Source organism: Coffea eugenioides, chromosome 11 (assembly GCF_003713205.1).
Source record: "Coffea eugenioides isolate CCC68of chromosome 11, Ceug_1.0, whole genome shotgun sequence".
NCBI classification, from domain to species: domain Eukaryota; kingdom Viridiplantae; phylum Streptophyta; class Magnoliopsida; order Gentianales; family Rubiaceae; genus Coffea; species Coffea eugenioides.
In genome coordinates, this window is record NC_040045.1 from 44503229 (window position 1) to 44516277 (window position 13049).

The window sequence follows — 13049 nt, forward strand, 5'->3', positions numbered from 1 at the left end:
GCTTTCCTTCGTTCAAGAGTATGTTTGGTATTACAAATTGTTTCTTTCCAAATCTCAAATAAAATGGGTTTGACAGTGGGCCTCTAACAATCCTTAAGGAATTGTAGCTTTCTCAGTCCCAACTAGCACTGGCTTGATCCAGCCCACGGGAAGGGTGAGGAAATGGACTGAAAAGCACAACACCATGAGCAGTATTTTATTTTATTTTTTGTTTAATTTTTATAACTATAGTTTAACCTTCTCATTAATTTGTATTGTAGTTAACCCAGAATGAGCTTTTCTCCAATCTCTTGAGCAGCTAAGCATTTAAAGTAATCCTAAAAAATGTGCAGTTTAACAAACATGATTTATTTTTTCTTAAAAAAAAAGTCCAACTAGTAAACAAAGTATTGAGATTAATTTTTTTATTAGACTGCAACAGTTATTCTAACATACTCTAGCCCCCCACTAAGGAGGGGGGGGGGGAGATCCAATGTGGCCTAAAGAAGCCTAACTTACTCCTAAACCTACGCTTTTAGGGGTGAGGGGGGGAGGTCCAATAGCACTTAAAGAAACTTACGGGAATTGAACCATCATTGGATCAGATGGAGGCACAACGTACCGTATGGATTTAAAAAAAGGTACATATAGTGGCACATTAATAAGAGGCAATATTTGAACTCTAGCCTCCTACTCCACCAAGATTTAAAGTCTTTGGTGGTGGCCAACAGTTCAGAGGACGGTTGGGTAAGTATTGAGATTAATTGAAACTTGTAAATTTCTATGGAGCCAAACAGACCAATTGGAAGTTTCCATGGTTGTTGTTTTGTATTGAGCCTAAATAAAACTCGTACACTTTAGCCGAGCCAAACTGAAATTTGAAGTATCTATGGTTCATGTTCTGTCATAATTAAACGAGTATGCGCCGGCTATCCAAAACTTGACAACTCTTACTACTTCCAAGGTCAAATTGTTGAATCTTGAAAGCAAGTTTTTACCCATTTAGACGATCAATTTCCAAAATTCAGGTCCCCCACCACTACAAATGCCGAAAGGAAAAAGAAAACAGGTCTGGGACTGGCAACTTGCGTATCCCTGTGCTTCGTTTTGTACGGAACGAAAACAAACCTTCCACCAACCCCATTAATTTCCATCCAGTCCCATCATTTCCTGGCCGGTAAATGGCAACAAAATCAAACAAACCGGAATCGGGAGAAAGAAAAGTAACACTGGACGTTTTAGCATCTATCCGTTTGTACTTCAGATAGCTCACTTGCACACAATGGAATGGATAGAGGCCAAAAATGGGTAATTCTGATGCGACTTCACAATTTACGTCCGTTTCTTTGATTTGTCGATTCCTGGATCGAAAACTTTTCCTCTCCCGTTTCCATCACAAATTGCTCCCGTCTTTATCATCCAGAAAGGATAGCAAGTTGCACGTTGACAACCCAAGAACTTGTAGTATGTCCTCTCGTGAAATGAATGGGAAGCTTTGGACTCGTTTAACTAATACCGTGTGCCGATGTTTCTTTTTTCAGAAGACAAAATCATTGGGGTCGGAAGATTAATATCTCTGTAATAGGTACCGTGTTTCCTTGAGCAAGCCAACCAGTCAAGCCCACCCGTAATCTTATAAAGCAAAAGAAATGTGTGCGTAAGTTATACGTACATTGTCAAATTATACAGACCAGACTCACAGGATATAAATATTGAAGAAGTACGTTGACCCCCCACCGAAAATGGTGTCCATGCACTAATCTCCAATTGGTGGAGTATTATCAGAGATGCGAAAGCGGACAAAGCTAGCGCATGCACATACATATACATTTACTAATTACGTTATTTAATTAATTAACAGGGAGTCCTTACATCATAAAATTCCAAATGTCGCAAAACTAATGTAATGACAAAGAGAGAGTCCTCCTATGTGCTTCAAAATTTAATTGTCGTCTTATGAAGCTTCCTTATCGGTAATAAGGATTATAATACTTAATTACTCTCCTCTTCCAATTTTCTACTTGTCCATACTCTCAATTCATGCACTGAGATATATATACACCGGGACCACGCCCACTTTGATCAATTTGACCTAAAAAAGAAAGAAAAGATAGAAAAAAAACACAATGAACATTACATATCTTGTCCCTTCTAACCATGCCCAAGATAACAGCTTATGGATGTGATGTGAAGTCTACCATGCTAAATTCAGACTACAGTAAAAGGCAATTGAAAGAATGCACGGTGACGGATCTATCATCAAGATAATCTTAATTAAGATAACACATTAGCTTCAGTCTAGATTATTCACCTTAACTCTCAAATCACCCAAAGGAATTGAGATTAATACACTTTATACTTGGCCTACTATCGACCGTGGATGGTGAAATAGTGGTAGGTCCGGATTGCTTTGTTTGTGTAGAAGCACAAACAAAGATGCAAGAAATTGATTTGATTTGAACATCATTGATCCTATCAGCTAGTAATTCCAAACTGAAAAAATACCTTTTACACAACCACAATTGCTCCAGCTCTTTTTTCCCCCCTTTTTTTTTTTGGGAAGAATCTGGATTTTGCTAAACAAGTGGTCTTAAAAGAGGATACAAACTAGCAAACTTCAAAAATTAAATAAATCATTAAAGATAAGTTGGCTCAGTGCAACTTTGTATCAAATCTCGTAGTCCATTCCACGCTTTCATGTTGAACAGTAGTACTGGACCCTTCATTTCATACATCGCTGTCCCCCCTTTTGCTAACAAGCACCATTCTTCTATCTTGCGCGTCAACCGGGGCCAACTAGTTTTTATATTTAGCCAAATTCAGTTCAGATATTTAGTCCATCTCAAATTCACTGTCAAGAATTGGCTCTCTCCATCTTCAACAAAAAATGGGGGTTCTCCCTTGCCCTTTACCTGGCAATTTGAAGATTAACGAAGCAGAATCTGATCAATCCCATTCTAACCGTTCAGACCCATCATCCAACTCTTCCCTATACTCACAACCAAGTTTACCATCTGTTCCTTCTCTAACATCCCCTCCGCAAAATGTTGAACAGCCCTCAAACACCTACCACCACCTTTTAGCCACCCTCAAAGGCCACTCCTCTTATGTTTTCGCACTAGCTCTCGCCGGAAAACACCTCTACAGCGGCTCTTCCAATAGCGAAATTCGCTCATGGAGCCGTGACCCCTCCCCCGATGACTACTCAATCAATGGTAGTACTAACTGTAACTTGGTAGCACAAGGCAACAGTGCTATCAAATCTATAGTAATCCTAGGTGACAAGCTCTTCACTGCCCATAATGATCACAAAATTCGTGCGTGGAAGATCGATAACGATCATCACACACCACAGAGAAAGTACAAATGCATTGCAACCTTGCCAACGTTGAACGATCGTTGCATGAGAGCTTTCTCGGCCAAGAATTATGTACAAGTGAGGAGACACAAGAAGTGCACATGGGTTCATCATGTTGACACTGTATCAGCCCTGGCCTTGTCGACAGACGGTTCTTTGCTGTACTCCGTTTCGTGGGATCGGACGTTCAAGATTTGGAGAACCTCGGACTTCAAATGCTTGGAATCAGTATGGAATGCACACGATGATGCCATTAATGCAGTTGCTTTGTCCAGTGATGGATTTGTTTACACGGGCTCAGCAGACAAGAAGATTAAGGTTTGGAAAAAACATGGAGACAAGAAACACAGTCTTGTTGCTACACTAGACAAACACAAGTCAGCTGTGAATGCATTGGCACTTAGCTCAGATGGGGCTATTTTGTACTCTGGTGCGTGTGATAGGTCGATAGTGGTGTGGGAAAAAGACGGCAGCAGTGGACATATGGTGGTTGCGGGTGCATTGAGAGGGCATACAAAGGCCATCTTATGTTTGACTGTTGTCTCGGATTTGGTACTGTGTAGCGGCTCAGCGGATAAAACGGTCAGAGTGTGGCGGCGAGGACTTGGAAAGAGCTACTCTTGTTTGGCTGTCTTTGAAGGACACAGGGGTCCAGTCAAATGTTTGACGGCAATTGCAGAGAATAATCATGCTAGCAGCGATAATAATTCTTCTTCTTCAGCTGTGGTTTCTTACTTGGTTTACAGCGGCAGTTTGGATTGTGATATTAAAGTTTGGAAAATTTCGGTTCCCTCTGTTTAGATTTAGATGCCAAATTGGTCTGTGTATTTTATCTCATTTATTGGGCTTGTTTCTTTCTTAGTGTATACTGTATAGGAGATGTGTACATATGAGATATGGTGTTACAATCTTGTTAATCCTCGAGTTCTAGTGCTGATAGATTAGATTGAGAGTTGTATTAATGCATTGTAATGAAACATCGGTTTTTCTGTGGTTCAAAACTATCAAGTTTTTTTTTTCCCTTTTCTTTTTTAATTTCTAGTGAAGACTCTAAATGTCATAAGAAAATGTGAGATCGAATTTTGAGAGTCGATTTTTTTTTTTTTTTTTTTTTTACAGCTATCAGCTGTGTTTTTCAGACAAATTGGTCTACATTTTCACAAGATTGAAGACCATCATTGCAATCAACCAGGATGTCATTAGCCCATAAGAAGAACCCTTTAAAAGTAATTGAAGTGCAAAAGATTTCTCTATCTATAAGTCAACTCAAAATCCGAAGATCCTAGACTAATTTTCGATTAATTATTCTAAACCAATCTAACGATATCATGCATGCGAGGTCTGTTTCTGCTGAGCCTATGACTTTATTAAGATGCCATTTGTACGAAACAAAACCAGCCCAAGAGAGTCTGATGCGGAATGACATACCCTAATGCCAATAGTATGTGCAAAAGAACAACAATAGTACCAAGTATTTTAATTAGGGGAGGAATACATTACAGGCTATACCCTCAGCAGCCTTTCAGGCAATCCAATAGGTCTTGACCTCCACAATAACCCAAGAGAACAATTTTTAATTCTTTACCGTATCTACTACCACTTATAATTCTCCACCACAGCTTTATGCAGCAGCAAATCTACGCTTACGTATCCTCAATTAAGCTAACGTTTATTAGTAAAAGTTTTCAAGATCTGATTTGGAAAATTGATTATTTTTTGGTTGGGAGTTAGGCTGAAAGTTAGTTTAACCTGCTGCACGTTTTACGTCCAATTCCTGGGACTAGGAGGGACAAGCCCCCCAACAAAATCACAGTGTACCTGTGAAGGGGGTCTAGAAGAACAGTAAATCGATGATTATTCTCTCTGTTGTACATTTTTTAGCCACATTATTGTTTTCTAATGAACCTATTTTATCCTGCCACAGGGTTCGCAAATGCATATCGTTAAAAAGAGCCATCACCAAAAAGTAGTTTTAGGTGAACTTGAGCTGATTAAATTAACATAAATACATCATGCTAATTCTTCCTTAAAAATTAGAAACCCCTCTCTACTTTTGCCGAGTTATGATGATTACCAATTTGAATATGACCGAAACGGGTGTGTGTCAAATCAAGAGAATTGACACCTAATCTATTGCTACTAGCACAATAGAACTCCTAGAACTAGAAAGTAGAAATAAAAAGCAAAGATGCTTCTCCTGCTGTCTATAGGGCCTGGATGATGTAAACGCACAGAAAACAGAGAGGCTCAAACATTCCAAATGGGAGTTACTGCACATATCGTCTTAGAATCTGGGTAGCATGTACTGTTTTGCTGGAACTTGTAACAAACTTCAAAGGACCTGCGCTTAATTAGTAGTGAGACAGGACGAACATGATTTTACATAAAGCAACGACACATAATTATTCACAACTTAAAGCGCTTCTAATATGACAGCCTCAATAGATGGTGGAACAATAGAATTAGTTCTGTTGAATTGGTTTTTCAAACGCTAAACTACAATCAACTGTGCTCTGCGAGGCAGTTTGCTCTGAAGCTAAAGCAGCTTCCCTGTTCCCTGGAATTGGACAAAGCTCTTCACTCCATGATGTTCGAGTATAACGAGGAATACGGCGATCAACCATGATCGTCTCAAGTGAGATGGCAGTCTCAAGCAAATTATTGGCAAGTTGAGCATCAGTCTTGATCCCAGCCCGACCAACAAATCCCATCACGTTGAGACACTTGTTACTGTATCTCCTAGCTTGCTCTTCCCAGTCCTCCTAGCACTACAAATTTCAATTCCAAAATGCTTGAGGTTGCTGAATTCTGGAAAATTAGTTGGAAAACCTACGCATCTTGCTGAATCCTGCATTCAAGGTGTTAAACATACAAGTGAATGGTTAAAATTAAACCAGCACCATTGAACATTTTAGGCAAAACAAAGATAGAAGTAACATATAAAAAAAAATGCAGAAGCTGTTAAATCGATCTTACCATGAACCTCAAATCCAATTCCAGTTTCTCCAGCCGAGCGAGATACAAAGTACTTGGAGAATTGGTAATGAACTTCTCACGGTACTCATTACCAAAGGAAACTAAAGCGAGTTCTGGAACTTCTACAAAGCGTATGTTTATCGTGGCCTGGTTATTTGGAAGGTACAAGACTCAACATTTGAAACCTCAACATTCTGCAACTTCTGGAAATATACAATCTCTAAGTGCTTCAACTTGAGCGACAGGCCAGAAACTCTGAAGTTTTGTAGAGGGGAAGACTTTCCGCCAATAGTTGCTCGAGGAAGAGACATGTTAATGAGAAGCATGCAAGATGTTTTTCAGTTTATCAAAAGAGACTTCAAGCACAGGGATGTTAGCCTGTCAAAACTCGGAAAATCAAAAGGCAAATCCAGCAACCAAGACGGGAAAGTATAGACACTATCAGAGCTCGTATAACATCCGGCAGCTGCAGTTTGATCCACTTCAAGCCTTTGGACCCTTCTCACGATGGCAAAGTTGATCCATTTATCAACAGCAGTTGCGTATGACTCACCCAAGTCAATAGCAATTCTCAATTGTTCCACTAATGAACCTTCATGTGATTAACCCAATCTCAATATTTTGGTGCTTCGATGTGCCGTTCTTTACCATCGAATATGAGCCGCATTGTTTGAAATGCATCGAAATCCAAATGGCTACTGAAAACTTTCCAGAGGTTCCTCTGCCTACGAGAAAGGATACATGTCCTTGCTGCCTCTTTCATCACCATGAGTGACAATGTGTTTCTCAGAATTTCTTCGGGCAACTGATTAATCCAATCCTGAAAAGCAATAATATTTCCAAAACTTTGAACAATTAAAAGTTGTGTAGATAAAGAAAGTTAAGCTTAATCTAAGACCCAATGAACAGCAAGAAATACGAGTTTGATCAGATATTTATGTGCAAATACACTCAGGTGCAAACTTGATAAGTAATATGCCTACCCAGCCAATAGCCAATATTCGATGTAGCTCTAGAAGAAGCGAAAGAAGACGTGATTTCATATTCCAAAGAAATACTTGATAAATGGCAACAAAGGAGAATGAACACTTCGTCTTTCATGCATTGATTTTCAATGGAAAACCTAAAAAGAGATGAGCGATAAGCTCAAAGATGCAGCAGTGTGGCCAATACGACAGACTCAAAAATAAACAATCTCAAAGGAAAAGGGGAGAGAAGCTTGCTTTCACCTTCTCGCTCGACTGTGTTGGTGCATTTTTCGCAATTTTCTCCATGGAATGCAATGTCACCCTATACACAATTAGCTGTTTCTTTTGCTATCAGCCTCCCACCAGAAAAAAATAAAAGGCAAAATCAGTAAGCATTGAAGTACATGAACAAGGCTGAGAGTACCCTTTAACGTGAAGGAAGACAATAGTATAAGAGCAGGGGAATTGTATGCCAAAGAAACAGGAAAATCTTTGGGGCAACCACCAAAGCATGGAATGGTCTACCTTCAAGACGTCTTCATTAACAGAAGCAACGTACTAGAATAGCCAAACTTCAATCGACGCTTAATGATCCTTAAAACCATCAAACTGTTTAGCGTGGGGAATTTTTTTGGTACTAGGAATTAGTAATGCTTAATGGTTGCGGACTTGGATTCCTGTGGGAATACACATTTGAATTTTGAAGTGGGTAACCCAACAGTTAAAACAATAAATTGCACGGATCACCCTTGAGGTTTGGTCTGATTACAAATACTTCCTTCAACTTTTACTAAATCACAAACAATCTCTCTTTACAAGTAATAGGTTCGAATAAAAGTGGGTGCATTATTACTTTTCACGCAAAACTATAATTTTTTTTTGAGTGAAAACATATGCTATTTAAAGAGGTGGATCCCAATTTAAGAGTTTTTATTGTGGACACACACCCTTAAATTTAACTAAAAATTTTCTCATGGTTCAGACCAACTATTTCACTAATTTAATGCTTGATTTTTGTCCACTAAAAATACTTTATATACGATTCTTGAATCCATTATTTTCACGTTACATAAAATTCAAGTAAAGATTGTAAGGGGTATTTATTTGACCAGTTGATAGCATTTCATTGGTCAAAGACTAGCCAGTAGTTGGTCCGAACCATGATAAAATTTCTCAACTTTAGCAATGTACAATCTGTAACCATTACAAGGATAAATCAATTGAGGGGTTGCTCTTATTGAAATTGCACTTGTCTAAAGATTAAAATAGATGCATTACTTTATTGCTACTCTTGAGTTGTGATTACCACAAAACATAATGATGCTTTTTCTTTTTCACATTATTAAAAAATTTAGGATTAATTGCATTGAACCTCCACGAACTTTGGGGGTGAATTGCAAAGTGCCCTCTATCAATTTTTAAAATATTTCCATGTTTGAAGGCATCTGGAAAATTAGCTTACTGCAGCCGAAACTTTGAGGAGTCCCAGAAAAAATTTTCCGCTGACCATTTCCAACCATAAATTCCACTCTCAGATTCAATCGAGGCCCATAAATTAAAGCAACCCCTTCTCATACTTCATCACAAACAAATACAAGAATATGTCAACATCCCAACAATGTGACAACTTAATTCGAGCATAATCCTACTCTCTTGCCTTGCCTTCTTCACTCTCTCAACCAATTTCTTGCCGAATGATCAGCACAAAGATCGATGTTGTGTCCAAGTTGCTTTTCTTCATCGTGGCTGAGGGCACTAATTAACGACACAACTGGTGGCAGACTCGGGCTAAGGAGCGGAGTCAACTATACATAGTTGCACGCCTAAATATATTATGCAAAGGTGCTCAAGAATACTTCAGATGGCACCCCAATCATCATTTCCCCTGTTACTTATCCCTGGTGATAAATTTGTTCTGACGTCCACATACCTATCAATCAGATTCAGTCCTGGAATAAACTGTGTTCCAATTTCATCCCTCACCTGGAGGCTTGGCACCAGCAATCAAGGCTGGCAAATTACAACATGTCCTGAAATTTGTTGGAGTTGCTGAAGCTAATTCAGGAGGTGGTCATCAAACACTATCCTACAAATGTTCAAAATCCTGAGCTTTCAAGAGTCGTATCTATTGATATTTGTCTCCTTTGCACAATTCCGAAGTAGTACATTTCTGAATCTAATTCCGAGGTATTTGTCTCCTTTTCACAATTCTGAAGCTAATTCAGGAGGTGGTCATCAAACACTATACTACAAATGTTCAAAATCCCGAGCTTTCAAGAGTCGTATCTATTGATATTTGTCTCCTTTGCACAATTCCGAAGTAGACTCTCCATGTCATGAGAGTACGAAACTGACCGTGGCATTTGCCGCAATTACCAGGACGATAACTGCGGGGACGATACTGGCTTTTTAATAGTTTTTCCCCCGGATAAAGGCCTTACTAGCTGGTACTGGAGTTTCTAGAAACCGAAATGACAAAAATATAGCATAGGTTTTGACTTATCCAAGCATATTTTTATCAAGCTGGACAGCTGATTCTTTGTCACCCAGAGAGCAGGCAATTTCTTTTTGGTGGAAAGCAGCCTTTATTATCTGAGGCCCCGTATGAGTTAGCAATTTTTATTTTTATTTTTCCAAAAACTGAGTTTCTCATGCTTTTCAAGGTTGTGGGCTCAAGACCAAGATATATTGGTGCTCCGTGGAGAAGGAAGAAGCACAATCTGATAGAGTATACTGTATACTTGTGAAGAACAAGAAACAAAAGATGATACAGAAAAAATCTCCAACAGTCCGACTTATTTTCATCACTAATAAATATTAACGAAACTCACAAATTTTTTTTTTGTTTGGGCAGGGAATTATTTACAAAAAAAAATTAAATTACACCATAAAGACACATTTTCCAATCATATATTTTTTTAATCTCTAACTACAATCATATATTCTAATTTTTTTCCCAAATAGTCTTCGTTCCAAACACGCTTATTTAATTTTGGAAGATAAGTCATCAAAGCAAGAAAAAAAATGTAACAAAAATTTAATCATGTCATATTCTGAGAAATGTTTGCCACCTCAAGCGCTCCTCCAGCTTTCTTTGTGCTGAACTCCAGATTAAGATGATCAAATTATCAGATGTAAATTCCGACTTTTAAGTGCTAGTTCTTAAGAAATAGAAGCAGTTGATGTGGTCGAACGCGGTGGCAGTTGGCCCTGTGCCTCCCTAACAAGCCAAAAGAGTAAAATATTCCAATATTTTTGACTTTAGCTTGCCCCATTGCATGAAACTATAATCATTGCATGAAAAATTGAATAGACACCACTATATATGCGATACGATAACTTGGGGTAGAAGTGGATTGACTTGAATTTTTCACTGCCAGGGACCTAATGTAGCTTACCTTTTTCCCAGTGTTTTACTTGCTAGATCCTGGCTAGCCTTCAGATCTAGTGCAGTCCGTGCTCCAATAATTATGAGTCGAAAAAGTTAATGACCTATGCTTACAAAAAGATATACTAGTATACTCCAGAAAAGGTAAAAGGTTCCTGCCATCAGGTGTTTAACTGAATATTATGAGATTAATTATCTATTCCGCAACATTTTCCGAAATAGCAGATGCACGATAGATAGATAGAGATATTGGTTGATTGCTCTGAAAGTAAATTACGTTAATCTCCCTTGAAACTTCTTATGATTATGGAACATCCTCCGGAGTTTTTGGATAATTGGCATTTCCCTTTGCATATGTAGCCTTCTTTTTGCAACAAATTGAGAGGACTCCCCGCCTCTCAAATTGACCTATAACCCATCAGACCTCCCTAGCAGCGACTTCCAAAGCAGGAAAAACCAAATGCAAAACAGCAGACAGCGGAAGTGGTAACTTTTCAAGGGTCAACCAGAAAATGAAAAAGTTAATCGACAGGCATGAAAAAAAAAGGATTCTCTATTGGAAGCATATCATATTGGAGGATCATTGATTGATGATCCTTTAATGTAGTGTACTTGGACTAAAAGAGGCTCCCACACAACAAAAGGTTATATATCCTTTGAGCCTTTGACCTTCTACAACTTCTGCATCCCCAAGCTTCTGCACAAGTTCCTCAGTTTTCTTTCCTTCACCTTTTTCACTTCCAAATGCATTCTTGTTTTATAGTACTGCTTGCAAGTTGTAATTGCATATGCACTGTAAATTATTCGAATGGATAATATATATAGGATCAGTAATTATTTTTTTTTTCATCTTAAATTGTTCGAACACATTACTCCCCTCGAGTTATTTGTTTGCGGTGCGCAAGTCAATGGGATAAATCCGTCAGTAACCTAGCTACAAGCTACTTCATACTTTTTCTCGATCTAGGATAAGCAAAGATTAATATGTCGGATTAGTTGTATTGCATGACACACGCCTTGTGCATAACGCAGAAATGACGCCAGTCTAATGCCATTTTTGTCAACTTAATTACCCGCGTCGTCTTATCTAATTACTTCTTTGCCACCAAATGACAGTCATAAGTCAATATTGTTGCGTAATTAATTTCGCATTAGACTTAGATAACTCTGCCACGAGGTTTCTCGAGAAAATCTACTGCGGGTTAACAGTAAAACTGTTACACTCTCAATCTGTTTCCGACCATTCTTTTAGAAACAACAATTTTCAGGTGCGCATCAAAATGCTCTAATCCAAATACCTTGAATCAAACCAATTATATATTGCTGTACCAAATTTGAGTGGGGGTAGAGTTTTATGATTTGTTCTTGTACATCCCAGTGTTCCGTTATAGTCCAAGTATTGTCAAATTGTTCTGGAATACGCTAAACTGTTCATCAGTTTTTAATTGCTTCAAATATCTTAACTTGTACAATACAAGCGAATAAGGAAAAAAAATAAAAATTTCCATGTTCGAGAAACTATTTTCCTCGTGTTGGAAGGATTAGAAACCCAAAGTAAACGAACGATATTTAGAGTACATTGACATTAAAATTATACACCTTATAAAAAGGATACAGAGATTATAAAAATTTCCATCCTTTAATATTTTAAATCCGTTCTGTTAAATAAAATTGCATACACTTCAGTCGATGGCAAATGCATAATATAATCCACCTGTGGAAGAAATACAAGTTTTCTTGACGGATTACTGTCCACTATCACCCATTTGAAGGGGAATACATCAAGAAAACAGAACTATACGCGTATCGTTTAAGAGATTGCTTCATCACCAAATTACAAATGCTTATTACACGAAAGAAAACGTTGGCCCTCCCCCCCGGGAGGGAGAGAGAGAGAGAGAGAGAGAGAAGGAAGGAGGTTGTGGTTTGAGAGTAAAGGACTAAAGCAAAGGAAAAGAATATATGTAAGTCCACGAAAAGATAGAATGAAAAGAGAGATGTCTCCCTCCCCTTCTTTCTCTCTCCATGGTTGAGAAAGAGCTTGGCATGTGTAAGAAAGGTAACGTTTTCTTGGGTTTTTAGACGAAAATTTTCCTGCAAATTAGCTTCACTTTTGATACCCTTGGAAGATTATAGGTAACCTTGGACCTCCACTCTTGACGCGGAAAAACACCTGCCAGCAATCATCATGGTGTCCTCTTATAACCTCTTTATCCCATCATTAAGCCCTCACTTTCATCATCATCAGACCACCACCACCACCACCTCTTGTTACCATTCACAAACCCAACAAAGACCCTTAAAAACTTCAAAGGTCAGAACTAAAAAGAGAAAGAAGAAAAGAGAGACGGGTCAGAGGTGAAGATGATCCATGATGATG

General features: G+C 38.4%; 1 protein-coding gene across 1 annotated transcript; it reads left to right on the forward strand.

The window, feature by feature from the left end:
- Positions 1–2764: 2764 nt before the first annotated feature.
- On the forward strand, positions 2765–4356 carry LOC113753874 (protein JINGUBANG). The gene has a single exon (XM_027298140.1). The coding sequence runs from the start codon at positions 2867–2869 to the stop codon at positions 4136–4138; it is 1272 nt and encodes a 423-aa protein (XP_027153941.1). The 5' UTR covers positions 2765–2866; the 3' UTR covers positions 4139–4356.
- Positions 4357–13049: the final 8693 nt, after the last annotated feature.